The sequence below is a fragment of the Erpetoichthys calabaricus genome, chromosome 10 (assembly GCF_900747795.2).
Source record: "Erpetoichthys calabaricus chromosome 10, fErpCal1.3, whole genome shotgun sequence".
NCBI classification, from domain to species: domain Eukaryota; kingdom Metazoa; phylum Chordata; class Cladistia; order Polypteriformes; family Polypteridae; genus Erpetoichthys; species Erpetoichthys calabaricus.
The window spans coordinates 138,828,583-138,843,661 of NC_041403.2; the positions used below are offsets into that span (position 1 = coordinate 138,828,583).

The window sequence follows — 15,079 nt, forward strand, 5'->3', positions numbered from 1 at the left end:
TGCGAATAAGTGGGGGGCTTTCGGCTCTGGAGTGTTGTCAAAGTAAATACATCCATGAAACGACTCTATTAGTGAATTTTATGCATGACACAAGAGGCAGGTACTGTCCACACGATGGCGACGTCGTCTTGTTTATAGTCACGGAACTGTTTATTTTCCGGAACGCTCCCTCCACGGTTTTGTATAATTTGGCACACGGTCGCTTTTTGCTGAGACACACGACTAACCAACATGGCGAAGGTGTTTACCTTTGCTGATACACGAGCCGTTCCTGATCCTCTGTACACTCTTAGTTTTGAGTGCTTGCAACCTTCTCCGGTTCCCATCGTCATCGATAACGGTTCGTTCCAGACTCGAGCTGGCTTGGCATGTGCTGATAAGACTTTTGCGGAGCCACGATTGGCGCTGAAGACTGTGGTGGCGCGAAGCCGGGGTGCTGCTCGAAGTGAGACTCAAATCGGCAATGACATCGCCAACTTAGAACCGTTACGGTGGCTGCTGAAGAGCCAGTTCGATAGAAACGTGGTGGTGAATTTGGAGGTTCAGGAGCTCATATTGGATTACGTCTTTACGCACCTGGGGATCAGCAGCGAGGTATGGGTGGTCGCACATGTTAGGGAGGGTAATTTTAAAAGAAAAAAAATAGGAGACCACTAAGAGTCAAAAAGAGATTATAGTAGACAATCAAACACGAGTCAGAAAGCGTGTTACTGTTGATGAGCTTTCACATATGTTGGCCGGTTTATAATGTAAAACCTCATAGAGGTTTGGCAGTCATCTCTGCTATAGTTAGGGTGATTATTTTGTTTTCATAGCTTGTAAAAAATGGTTATTATTGTAAAAATCGTCGCAAAGTATGTTACATTAGAGGTTTGCTGTTAGCCTCCACCTACAGGTTAATTAAACCTAGCTTCATTGTTTGACGTTTTCCATTACAGTACTTTAATTTATCTGGCTTTAACTTTATCAAGTTTCACGCAGCATTCATGTTCTACTCAGTGACGTGCATGGACTCCTTCAGAGTCTGATTTATAAATATATGAACCCAAAAGAGTATCTTATTCAGTTGGCAGCATGCACATTAACTACTGGTTATGTTTAATATCTCATCAGCATTCTTTACACAAACATAGGTAAAGTACATATTTGACTAAGAAAGAACGTTACATTTATAGCGGCGAGAGCGCATTTGGTGTGCACCCTCCGTGTATTCTAAATTTGCCGTTGCAATTTCACAATTCACACTCATTCAATACAAATGAAAGTACAGATTGTTGTACAAAAAAACGGATTTCAATTTTGACCATAATTGAAATAATTGGTTGTTTTTAAGGGCTTTTAATTAAAGCTTTTAAAACAAAGGAATATTTTATTTACGATCAAAATTTAGTTTTTAAATATTGGATTGTTTTTTTCTTAGTCTGATCCCATTTTTTATAAAACTGAAAACCGTTTATAGCCCTACCTTTATTTGTAAATAAAGCCTATGTGCCCATCCTTCTCCACAAAAATCTCCATCACTTTCTTGTAAAAGTCCTCATTTTCCTTTATTTTTAAAAATCTTTTTCTTCCATTTTGGCAGTCAGTCAGAACAAAATATAAAATTAAACGGAGTGCAGCAGTGCACTTGACTTTCTGATATTGCTAACTTATTGGGTGCCCAGAGCCTCTGCGTAAAAGAATAGCAGCAACACGCACCTGTTGGGCTCACATTCGCCCCCTTCGGTTAGGCACGGTACTGCCTGCCTCACCTTGTGCCTTTTCACTGCGGGTTTATGTCTGATCAGCAAGACTAAATATGTCACACACATTCATTAAAGATATTAGCCAGACTGTGGAAAGTCATGGTGTATAATAAACGTGAGTCAAGTCAAGTTGGGGAGCACGCACTGGTACAGTGCATTGCTGCACCCACTACACGATGAAATAACTCTGGATCCAGGTTGGCAACCCCCCAGGCAGACACGCCGTCCAGTCCCACCCTCCGGAAATGACCCTGTATCTGCCACAGCCAGGTGTTACGTGGGCGACCCCTTGGCCTGGTCCAGCCATTCGGGTCCCTAACAATGAGGATCCTACGAGCTGGATCACCCTTGGGGAAACGCGCCACATGGCCGTAGTGCCGTAACTGATGCTCCCTTACAATGCAGGTAATGTGCCTTATTTGGGACTCCATGCGCAACCACTCTTTCGACACAAAGTCAGACCAATGGTAACCAAGGATTTTTCGGAGAGACACAGTATCAAAGGAGTCCAGTCTTCGTCTCAGGGCACTGGATAGTGTCCATGTCTCGCAACCATATAGCAAGACAGGGAGCACCAGGTCTCTAAAGACTCGGACCTTTGTCCTTTTGCATGGATGTCGGGAGTGCCACACACCCCTTTCCAGCGACCTCATGACCCCCCATGCTCTCCCAATCCGTCTGCTGACTTAATAGGAAGAGTCACCAAAGACATGAATGTCATTGCCATGGTAAGTAAACCTCTCTGCAAACATTATATTGGCGACATACAGAGAGGCAGCAACTTGCAGTCACCAATTGCATGCATCAATAAAGAGTCTGAGGGAGAGTGCAGTCCAAGGTGAGGTTTGGTTGGTCGCTGGCACACCTCGCATTTCTCCTCTGTATTTGAACAGGAAATGCACCAATTCAGAGATTTTGACTATAAAAATGATCAAAATCATTGGAATCGTACAGAAAACAAATTTGTAGCACAGATCAGTTGATAAATTTATGTTATGTTATCATTATTAGTTTTTTTTTTTTTTCTTTTTTTACTTTTCATGATGACTCCTCCCCTGACTGCACGTCCCTGGTTCTACAACTCAAAGTAAAGGTCAGACAATTTTTCGTGCAGAATTTTTACAGCAGGAGAATTAGCTGTATGCATTATTAAACATCTTTAGAGTAAAAACCTGTTCATGCAGAGTGCTTATATTTAACACCAAGTATTCTGTTAATTGGCATCTTTAAACTGTTATTGATGAGAGAGTGATAGAACACATGCATGAATGTACTCATTGTTACCTGCCATTCAGGAGAGGTTCTTGCATTGACAGCAATTCCGCTGTAGTGAGGTTTGGCTCACTATAGCTGGATTAAAAGAATATGATGGACTGGTGCTTTGTCAGTTCCCCTAAATTGGATTGTTGGTTGCGATGAACATGGTGGAGTAGTTGATAGTGCTGTTCCCAAACAGCCTCAGTATCTTGATCTTGCGTCTAGAGTAGAGTGTGGATTTTCTCAGCATAATGTCATGGGTTTTCTGGCAGGTTTTTCTCCTACATCCCAAATACATGGTCATTGAGTTAATTGCTGACCTTAAAACCAGAATGAAGTTGTGCAAGTCTGTGATTGTGCCCTGTGATGCGCTAGCATCCTGTCCTGGGCCGTTTGCAGCCTAGCACGCAGTGCAGCCTGATTAAGTAATGGCACCTCGTGTCTCCTAAATTGGATGAGAAAGTCAATGGACAATTAGTGTTATAGCCATTGTTAACAATAATAATAATAATAATTCATTACATTTATATAGCGCTTTTCTCAGTACTCAAAGCGCTATCCACACAGGGAGGAACCGGGATGTGAACCCACAATCTTCCACAGTCTCCTTACTGCAAAGCAGCAGCACCACCACAGACCTAAGGAGTACTTGAATGAGACAATTTTGACTGCCTGTTTAGATTTGAGTTTCATTTACAGTTTGTATATATCTTACTGCTTATAGTTTTGTTAATATCCAAAAAAACAAATGTTAGCATTTTGATTCCCTGTCTAGGTTTGATTTTTACTGTTATTTAAAGTTGATCAGTTTTTATATTGCGTTTTCAGGTTAGGATTTTATATATTTTTAACTGAGTAGTATTACACTTGATTTTTGAAAGTACATGCACAAGAAAGACCTGCAAATACAGTGGATATAGGAAGTATTCAGACTCCACCTTATCCTTTCTGCAAACTTTGTTTTGTAGAGTTAATTTTGAATGGATGCATGTTGCATTTTACCCATCACTCCACATTCAATAATCCATATTAACAAAGTAAAAACAGATTTTCAGAAGGGTTTGCAAATTTATCAAAAATCAAAATCTGTCATTCATATAAGTATTTATTAAGACTGTTTTGCATTAACAAGAAACATTTTGAGTTCATAGATCTGATTAAGCCTTGATTGGAAAGCAAGGTTTATTCAAATGAGACTTATTCGGCTAGTCAGTAGCACAGTAAACCTACTTATAAACGGAGGGGATGTCAGACATCATTATAGTAGTTGCTGGTCTTGTTGCCTGAGAATGTCACATTACACCTACAGAAATCACAGGACATGACAAATTACATCACTTAATGATAGCTTTCCAGCACAAATTCACCTTTCCAAAGTATCGAGAGCTTGCCTCTTGCATAATTTCTACTGTACTTCTAGCTGAGTACTCCTTGGTTCTCAAGTCTCTCACAGACAAAGAGCCCACCTCTATAATTTTAAGCCAAATATAAACCTGTTGGATTTTGGCAGGGTAAGTCGCAGACTGATTAGACTAAGCCACTTGGCGTGTTAGACTGTGCAACATTATTGTTGATGTCATAAAGGTGCTTTGTGGAGTAACTCCCAGTCTGTCTCCTGAGTCTACTGTTTACATTTAAGACAGTGCCTCTAAATTTGTTTGCAAGTTTTTGTTTCAAATACTTCCTTTTTTTAATTGGAGTCATAGCCTAATTAAGCAAGCTGTTATTTCCTAGTCTGTATATTTTGAGGTCATTTTTACCAGTTTTTGTTTTTGCCATTAACCGTAGCAATCTTTATATTTAATACTAGCCGATGCCCACCGTAACATACGGCGGTGTAAGAATAGGAACGGAAAATGGTGAGAAAGGAATTCAGAAATCAAGAAGAAATCAATACTTCTTGAAAGACGCAGTGTGCATGTAGAATTTCTGGCCAAGCAGGATTACATGTGAAAGTGATAAATAAATCAGGCTTTCCAAATTTACGTACTATGGCCATGGCATCCTGATAGTTTTGTTGCATATTGGGGCATTGTATCGTCATAAATCCTGCCCAGGGTTTTCCTTGAAAACCATTCGTACAGATGCTGTTGGATTGGACTGAGCGATTTCATGCATGTGTTTGTATGATTTAGTGAAGGGGTTGATGGTTCTGAGCATGGAATCTAGCTGGAGAAGTACATTTTCGCTGCATGCAGAGTTTGCTTTATTTTGTAAGCATACTTGAGTAGTTTGCTCTGTGTCAAAAACATACAACTGTCCATATCCTGGAGAGGTAGAAGTGTTAGCCTATAATGGAGAGACTTGGTGATAAATTTGCCCGTGTATTTTAAAACAGTATGGTCTGTCGCCAGGAGGTTGAGTTATCTGTGCACCCATGGAAGCAAACACTAGAGATCACGATAATTTTTAGCTTCTGATGTTTGCTGTGTAAGAAGCTGTTGTAAAGACACAGGTGGCTCCCGCAAAGGTGGTAAAGCTACTGTACTGTTGTGGCAGCACCTAGAGTACTTGTTGGATGTATTACGCTCAGCAGGCCAGTACAGTATAGTTCATGACATGGAAGAGGAAATTAGGAATCGAGAAATGCCGTGTCGGCTGCGTGTGGGCAGGACCGGTTTTGAAATAGAAGCAGGACAAACCAGAAGAGAAATATATATAAGAGATGCTACCGTAGCTCTCCGTTTGTCTGTTCATTATTTGAAATCACCTGTAGCTCGCAAACCATTTGAACTATTGACCTGAAACTTAGTACACATACACTACGTGACGTCTACTATCCACTTTCATGGTGATGATTGACCTCCAAGATTATTCCTCTTTTTATTTGTATTTTATTTTTTTGTAGAATCAACTCTCGACGCATGCGTACGGACGCCGTTCTCATCCCTCTTCGCCGTCACTTCCCTACCTCTTTATATATTAAGTCAGTCTTAAGGCTTAAGTGAAAAATTAAAGAAAACGTAGTAAGTAATTGCAACCGAAACACTGACTTAATCAGTTTTAATGCGAAAAGATGCTGATGAAATTATAGAAGAAGCGGGCCATTAGGGTGGAGAAAAGAAGAGCTGCTCAGGAAGCAACAAGCGCATCAACCTCTGAACAAACGAATGCTAAACGTACAGAGTAAGAAAGAGGATGAAAACTATGAATGCTTAAGTCAAGTGTATTTACTGCATGTTATCGTGCAGTGCGCCGTTACTGGTATTTTATTAAAAGACAAGCTAATGCATTGTATGTAATATTCCATGGTTTTAATTTAAAAGTTACTGAAAGAGAAACAGTTCTAAATGATCAAAAATAAATCTAAAGTCATTTTTGAATGTTTATTCTTTAATGCAAGGCACTACACAAAGGTTTTTGCATGGGTGTCGGGTTTCTTTTCTAATGCTTTGTTTACAGTACATAATACATGTTTTAGATGGTGTGTGCTTTTTTTTTTCTCATTTGGTGGATAAATGGCTAAGAAATGCCATTCGGTAAGGCAACAGAACATATTACTAATACCTTGTGAAGTGCTCAGTACTGCAGGTGGTTTTAATGTTGTACTTCTCAACATGTCCCTTCACTAGTGCTAAAATATATTTTACCATTGGTATGTTAACACCAGAATTTAGTTTTATATATGGCATGGGCATTTAATAAACTAATGTCCAGTATATGAAAAAACGCTTACTTATACCACTTAACTGCTTTACAGATTGACTGTTGAACTTTGTAGCATGTCTGATTTGTCAATGGCCCCTATATTATAACTAGGCTCACCCGCCTTTTAAGGTGACCGACTTTTATCCTTAATTTGTGTGCTCTCCATGTGTACATCAGGCATGTAAGTGTAGGGAATGAGAACATCAAAGTGCCCATTCATAACATCTCCCGAAAACCTAAGTTTTTTTTATCCCCTCGAGTGCCTGTCCAAACTTGGAGTGTAGGACTCCACTAGGGGGCTCCGTCCCCTGCTCGCTTCGCTCGCCAACCCCTGGTGTTGGGTAACCCAAAATACATTGATGTATGTATGAGATATATTGGAGTGTAAAGGTGTAGATGACGAACAAAGGAAGTAAAGAACCCATAGCATGGCACATTAGAAAGATTTATTGGAATATTTCTTTATACACAACATTTGTAGTAAAGATGGTGTGTTGTCCTTGAATGAGGTTTCCTTGGCATGGAGTATCTACAACTTTAACTTTAATGTCAGATGAACGCCGAACTCTTGAGAAGGCTACATAAAGTTGTTCATGTCCAAGTATAGGCTCAGAAAGGTATATGCCAACTCTGTCCATGGTTTGTCCTTGGGATTTGTTGATTGTCATGGCAAATGCAGGTTTAATGGGAAATTGGCGTCGTTTAAATGTAAAAGGTAATTCCAGGTCAGAACTTGTAAGGTCAACTGTAGGAATCAAAACAGTATTGTTAGAATGTGATCCTGTAAGTACTTTTGTAGACTTAGCTAATGGGTGACTGTTTATGACTTCAGCGACGTTTCTCATTATCAGCTCTGTGTATTGCTTGTTTTCAGGAAGGGTCATTCATTGATAGATTGCGACATCTGGATCTAACATGTAGATTTATGCATATTTGCGTTCGTGATTTGGTTCAGGGTGCACTGTTCCACTCCGATGTAATACTTGTCCACATACGCGAAAGCAGTATGGGCCATTGCCAGCTGGTGGCCTGATATTTACCCCAGTAGATGCAAAAGCAAATGAGCTATTGTAGGATCCAATGCAGTCCATAAAGTTTTTACTTTCGGGTACATTGTTAGTTAGAAGCTTCCGTAGATATTCAGGAAAGTCATCTAAAGGAGGCAGTCTAACCTGACCCTTTTGACAACAACGTGTAAACTCATTAGTTGTAGTGCCAGTTGTTTCTTCAGGGAAGTTAAGTGAATGACAATGACAGCAAATGATATTCATTAATCCTAATGAATGTTCATTAATAGTAGACTCATTACAGAATGCGTTGTCAGCTAATTGGCGGAATTGTTTAGCGGCCGTTTGTCGTTCCTTTCTTTGCCGTTTATCTATTGCCTCTGCTGTTTGAGAGGCACGTTGTAGGCGCCTGCGTTCATTAATTGTATTCAGGCGGGCTCGTTTCTGTATGTCTGTCAGTTGAGATGTTTCGTTTTGGAGCCGTGACTCCTTTGGTTGCGTTGTTTGAGAAGCGCGTTGTAGGTGCCTGCATTCATTGTTTTTATCCAGGCAGGCTCGTCTTTGTAGCCCCGTTAGTCGAGCTCTTTCTTTTTGGAGCCGTGCCTGCTTTGCTTGCGGCATTTCAGACGCACGTTGTAGGCGCCTGCGTTCATTGATTTTATCCAGGCGGGCTCGTTTGTGTATCTCCATCAGTTGTGGTCTTTCGTTTTGAACCCGTGCCTGCTTTGCTTCCGCAGTTTCAGATGCGCGTTGTAGGCATCTATGTTCATTGTATTTGTCCATGCGGGCTCGTTTTTGTAGCTCCGTTAGTCGAGCTGTTTGGTTTTTGAGCCGAGACAGTTTTGCTTTCGCGGTTTCAGACGCGCGTTGTAGGCGCCCACGTTTAATGATTTTATCCATGCGGGCTCGTTTTTGTAGCTCCGTTAGTTGAGTTGGATCGTTTTGGAGCCGTGACCGTGACTCCATTAGTTATCCGTTGTCTACCGTTAGTAATATGGATAATTGCACTTACTGTTAATACAGAGCGTTTTCTGTGGTTGTACTGTTAATAATGCATCACTGTAATGTGATTCACATATGCTATATGGTTTGGACGTGTGAGGATGCCGAACATTTGTTTGTTTATTCTTATTACCCGGACCATGGTGTGTAGTGTGGACGTTTAGTTCAGAAGCGCGTTGTAGGCGCCTGCGCCTTTCGTACTTTCTCGCGCCTTCCGTACTATCTTTGTGGACCTTTGCGGACTCCATAGTGTCTTCCGTTTGACTCTGGGGTGCAGTGCAGAATCCTCTTTTCTGTGTGGCATTAGTTGAGCTCTTTCGTTTTTGAGCTGTGACTCCTTCGTTCGCGGTGGATCAGACTTCGCTTGCGGTTTATGAGATGCGCACTGTAGGCGCCTGCGCACTATGTCTCCTGTGTCCATCGCCGTGTACCTGCGTCCGTGCCTTCTGGTTTACCATTCTCGGTTAGTAATATGGATAATAATATACTTGAAACTCATAGGGGAACAACTCTCCCGCTGCCATTAGCTCAGAAATGGTACCATAAGTTTGAGACTTTGACATTTCAGTGAGATACTGAAGCTCATTAGCATAAGAGATTCCTGACGGCATCATTGTAAATGGCTGAAACCTTGACCAATTACTTAAAACATGTCGTACAATGTCAGCCCGAATCTGTACCGCTAAAGACGGAGTTTCATGCACTAAATAAGCTATAGATGAGAATAAGCAAGCACCATCTCCCCTGATATTTACTACGCGGTGAGGCATTTGTACTCCATCAACATTAATTATTTCCAGAGACATAATTTTGTCTATTTTTCCAGCGCATCGCGCACAAAAGCAAGGGAACAATGGGAGCACCAGAACTTTGCTCACATCGCGTCGCTTCGTACCGCAAGACGCAAGTATTAAGTCTGTGATAAGCGGAATACCGCCATGCTTTGCACTCACGGGACGGAAGGACAATCCCGACCGCTTTTATATAGTAGGATTACTATTAACAATACACACTGGCTTCAGAATTGTTTTGTTTTTCTTTTCTGTAGCTGTTATTTCACTGAAGTCTAGTGTGGTTAGCATTCTAACTTCTCTTTTGTCCATGCATTTCACTACTAATAAATTTCCTGACTTTGGAATGAACTGTTTTACATTTATTTAATTTTTCATTAATTGAAGGCTTGAAATTCCAATTTTTTTTATTAACTGTGCTACATGCAATTGTTTTATGCTCATGTAATTCAGAAAAAAGAGCTAGGCTAACATTGACTAGTGAGAAAAGCGCTATATAAATGTAAAGAATTATTATTATTATACAAGTTATCAACAAATAACAAATATCCCTTACCCAGATAGGACTCTGACAATGCAAGGACTATATTTCTTGTTTTTTTGCAATATTTTCAACATAGGCCTTCACTTCCACACAAGCTCCAGTATAAATAATAAAATAAACTTTGCATTTTGTCTTACAGTCACATAATACAAAAAGCTTTATACCAAAATTATGCCCATGATAAAATAAGGTATCAGGAAAAATAAGGCAACATTTATTTTAGGAAAAAATAGAGATCCACCCTCCAGTAATCATTTATTTTTCTCTTTCTACAGCAATAGTATTAGTCAGTTAATTGACAGGAAGCAGGATAATTCTATAATCTAGCATTGTACTTTTCCATTTTATTCAATATTGATTTTGGAAATTATTAGTTTCATCAGTGATTTTTTTTTTTTATTAAATCATGTTGAAAAAGGACTTTAAAACTCCTGAGTATTCTTTTTTGCTTTCTATTAAATTTTCATCAACACAATCTGAATTTTTTTTCAAACAAATCAATTTTTTGACTCAAATGTATGTTTTGTTTTTTTTCCCCACTCACACCCTGATTACGTTTTCTTTTGTGGTATCGATTCTTCTTTCTCTTCCCTGTTAGTCATTGAAAATTAAGTGAACAGTGAACTTGTTTTTACAGCTCCAGATTCATATAGCTCCTGTGGTATTAGTAAAAAAAAAAAAAAAAAAGAATCATATTACACATGGCAAACTTACCTTGCTGAATACATTTCCCACATACTATAATATACTGTACTAAAATATTGCGGAAAAGGTGCATTCTAGCAGAAAGTACTAGCACAATGCTGCCATATTGATCCAGTACAATCATGTGAATCATAAAAAAAAATCTGTGTGTCCAGTTAACACAGTGAAAAAATTATGGAACTAAGGAGAGTTAAGAGTATTAAACTACAGAAAGCAAAATATTTCTAAATCATATTGCCGCTAAGATTCACACCATCAATATGACAGTGATTTATTTATTTTTGTAGAGGAGATCCCAGGGATGCCCCCAGCCTTGGCCCAACCCGCACACACTCAAAAACAGAGACAAAATAAAGCACACTGAGAACTAACAACAATTAAGAATATAATGAAATTAAATAATATAAATCAAAACAATAATACCACCCCTGTACCCCTACAGCGATATTACATTAAACATATAAACACAACTCCACACAGCAAAGTCCATGGAAACAACACCGGATGCAATGAAAGATGACGATAATGAGTCCAGAAATCTGCACGCTGAAAGGAAATGAAAAACAGTCCTACCGGTAAACACTGTAAGGGTGAAAACGGATGGATGGTTCAGCAGCGCTACTTTTCTTGTGGGGAAGCCAATGAATCCACAATCAGTCCTCAGCACACAGGTAGACAGTAGACGATCCAGACCCCAACAATGACACAATCCAGGACACAAAAACTAAATACGGCTTAATCAACAGAAGGAAGTCCGACAGGTAAATGAAACACAAAATACAACAACAAAAAACACTCTCTTTTTCTTTTCGGACACCTGCCCTCCTTTTAAACCCCTCTGACCACCTTTGACCCCAACAGCCCCTGCAGGGACTGCTGGGAGATGCAGTTTTAACTACCAGTAGCACTGCAACAATATAACAACTGACTTTGTAACTCATCAGCAAAAACACTATTTAGCTAAAAAGTTGAAACTTTGCACAGTGGTACTGTACATCTAGTGCAGTAGGCATCCACCTAAAAATGACAGTTCAATGTATTATTAGAATTATTATTTGTTTATATTTGCTAGTAATGATGCTTTACAAGAGGGCTGTTCTTAGGGGCTGCATCCTTTTTTCACCACTAGGCACCACAGATGAAGATTAAAAAAATGGAGCTGCCACTTTATGCAAATGAAGGCAGCTACCAGAAGCAAAGGGGGTGGGGGGGCTAAAGTTCAGTGAAGCTTAAAGCAGACCTGTTTAGCGAGTTGCCTCTTTGTATACAGGCAGTACTCCCTATTTTGTTGACTTCTTCATATTCCTTGCAATGTGGTATAAATGTGCCATATGTACATATTCAAAGAGGGGTTGTCCCCGTTGTATTGTTGATAACACTTTTATATATGCTACACATATTTTGAAAATTGGGGTAGTGTATAACAGGCCCTTGGTGGTGAAGTTGTGATGGTCTCGGTTGGCTGCATGCTCCTTAGTTGCTTACAGGAGCCTCTTGAACTCGGAGCCATCGATTGTCATAAATCAAGATGAGCCAGGCAAATGAGGACACACACAGTTACCAAAGGGGTTGGTGCAACTGTGCAAAGTGCTTTTATTAAACACCTAGCAAGCAAACAGTGTTCCAAGACTTGCAGTGCAAGTGATTTTCAATAAATAAAAGCAAAGTGAAACATGTTGGTTAAAAATCCAATAAATCTATATACAGTACTGTGCAAAAGTTTTAGGCAGGTGTGAAAAAATGCTGTAAACAAAGAATGCTTTCAGAAATATAAATAATGATTGTTTATTGTTACCAATTTACAAAATGCAAAGTGAGCGAACAAAAGAAAAATCTAAATCAAATCAATATTTAGTGTTACAACCTTTTGCCTTTAAACCAGCATCAATTCTTATAGGTACACTTGCACAAAGTCAGGGATTTTGTAGGATTATAGTCAGGTGTATGATCAACCAATTATACCAAATAGGTGCTAATGATAGTTATACTGCATCAGCAAGGTCTCTCCCAGGCAAAGATTTCAAAGCAGACTGGGGTTTCAAGATGTGCTGTTCAAGCTCTTTTGAAGAAGCACAAAGAAACGGGCAACGTTGAGGATCGTAGACGCAGTGGTCTGCCAAGGAAACTTCGTGCAGCAGATGAAAGACACATCAAGCTTATTACCCTTCGAAATCGAAAGATGTCGAGCAGTGCCATCAGCTCAGAACTGGCAGAAACCAGTGGGACCCAGGTACACCCATCTACTGTCCGGAGAAGTCTGGCCAGAAGTGGTCTTCATGGAAGAGTTGCAGCCAAAAAGCCATACCTCCGACGTGGAAACAAGGTCAAGCGACTCAAGTATGCACGTAAACATAGGAACTGTGGTGCAGAAAAATGGCAGCAGGTGCTCTGGATTAATGAGTCAAAATTTGAAATATTTGGCTGTAGCAGAAGGCAGTTTGTTCGTCGAAGGGCTGGACAGCGGTACAATAATGAGCGTCTGCAGGCAACAGTGAAGCATGGTGGAGGTTCCTTGAACGTTTGGGGCTGCATTTCTGCAAATGGAGTTGGAGATTTGGCCAGGATTAATGGTGTTCTCAGTGCTGAGAAATATAGGCAGATACTTATCCATCATGCAATACCATCAGGGAGGCGTATGATTGGACCCAAATTTATTCTGCAGCAGGACAACGACCCCAAACATACAGCCAAAGTCATTAAGAACTATCTTCAGCGTAAAGAAGAACAAGAAGTCCTGGAAGTGATGGTATGGCCCCCACAGAGCCCTGATCTCAACATCATCGAGTGTGTGAAGAATTGATGCTGTTTTGAAGGCAAAGGGTGGTCACACCAAATATTGATTTGATTTAGATTTCTCTTTTGTTCATTCACTGCATTTTGTTGATTGATGAAAATAAATGATTAACCCTTCCATTTTTGAAAGCATTCTTTGTTTACAGCATTTTTTCACAACTGCCTAAAACTTTTGCACAGTACCGTATATTTAAAATTCTTTTCACGTATGAAACGGAAATTACGTATGACATATTATAATACAGGAACTAATCACTTTGTTTGTGGACGCCATTTTTATATCGTCTTTACGAATTGTTATTATTTGTGTGAGAGGTATTTTACTGATATTGAAAAGAAGTAAACACAAACACACCGATCTATCCCATGATCTATCATCTGGACTACAACGCTGAGCCGTCCGCGCGTTCTGACAGTGAAGTTTTATTTATTCGTCCACGTGACTGTCGCAGAATCTGCCGCATTGTAACTTTTTTTTATTTTATTTTTTTTTTTTATATTTTTATTTTATTAATTTTCATTGTAATCATTCCATACAAACAGATCAATTTATAACCCAGCAAATTTGAAGACAAATCAAACCCCACCCCTGAGAAGGAGAGCTTAGCTAAAGAAAAATTGCTTAAGGCTTTTTAATAAGGCAACATTAAACAAAAGAAAGGGAGAAGTAAATATCTATGTAAATAAGAGATGGAGAAGGGAGTTAAATGCGGTAATAGTTATTTCTCTTATTCTAAAATAATATTGATTAAATCCTGCCAGGTTTTGAAAAAATTTTGTACAGATCCTCTAACTGAGAATTTGATTTTTTCCAATTTCAAATAATATAAAACATCGGTTTCCCACTGACTTATAAGAGGAGAATTAGGATTCTTCCAATTTAACAAAATAAGTCTGCGTGCCAAAAGTGTAGTGAATGCAATCACCGTTTGCTTGTCCTTCTCCAATTCAAGTCCATCTGGAAGAACACCGAACACAGCTGTTAATGGGTTAGGAGGGATTGTGACCCCAAGGCTGTCTGAGAGGCACTTAAAAATTTTTGTCCAAAATGATGTTGCTTTGGTGCAGGCCCAGAACATGTGACCCAGTGAGGCAGGAGCTTGGTTGCAGCGTTCGCAGGTTGGATCCTGCCCTGGAAACATTTTGGACAGTTTTAAGCGAGACAGATGGGCTCGATATATAATTTTTAGTTGAATAATTCTATGCTTTGCGCATATAGAACTCGAGTGAATTCTCTGCTTTGCTACCTTCCACTCCTTTTCTGATATATTGATTAAGAGATCTTCTTCCCAATGTCCTCTTGGATCTTTGAAAGGTAGGGACTCTAATAAAGATTTTATATATTGCGGAAATAGTGTTTATTTCCTCGAAATTGAGCAGTATTTTTTCCAGCATTGTGGAGGGTGCAAGGTGGGGGAAATTGGGCAATTTCTGTTTAACAAAATTTCTAATTTGAAGATAGTAAAAGAAATGTGTAGCTGGGAGGTTGAATTTTGAACGTAATTGTTCAAAAGATGTAAATATGTTGTCTATATAAAGATCTCTGAGCATTTTAATCCCAAAACATTTCCAGGTATTATAAACTGG

General features: G+C 39.5%; 1 protein-coding gene across 1 annotated transcript in view; it reads left to right on the forward strand.

Annotated features, from left to right (window-relative positions):
- Positions 1 to 209: 209 nt before the first annotated feature.
- The window catches only part of actr5 (actin related protein 5), a 74,510-nt gene continuing 59,640 nt past the window's right edge, over positions 210 to 15,079 (forward strand). The window contains exon 1 of the mRNA XM_051933273.1: positions 210 to 594. Within this exon, the coding sequence (XP_051789233.1) occupies positions 232 to 594 (363 nt within the window). The 5' untranslated portion in view covers positions 210 to 231. The remainder of the gene's footprint in view (positions 595 to 15,079) is intronic.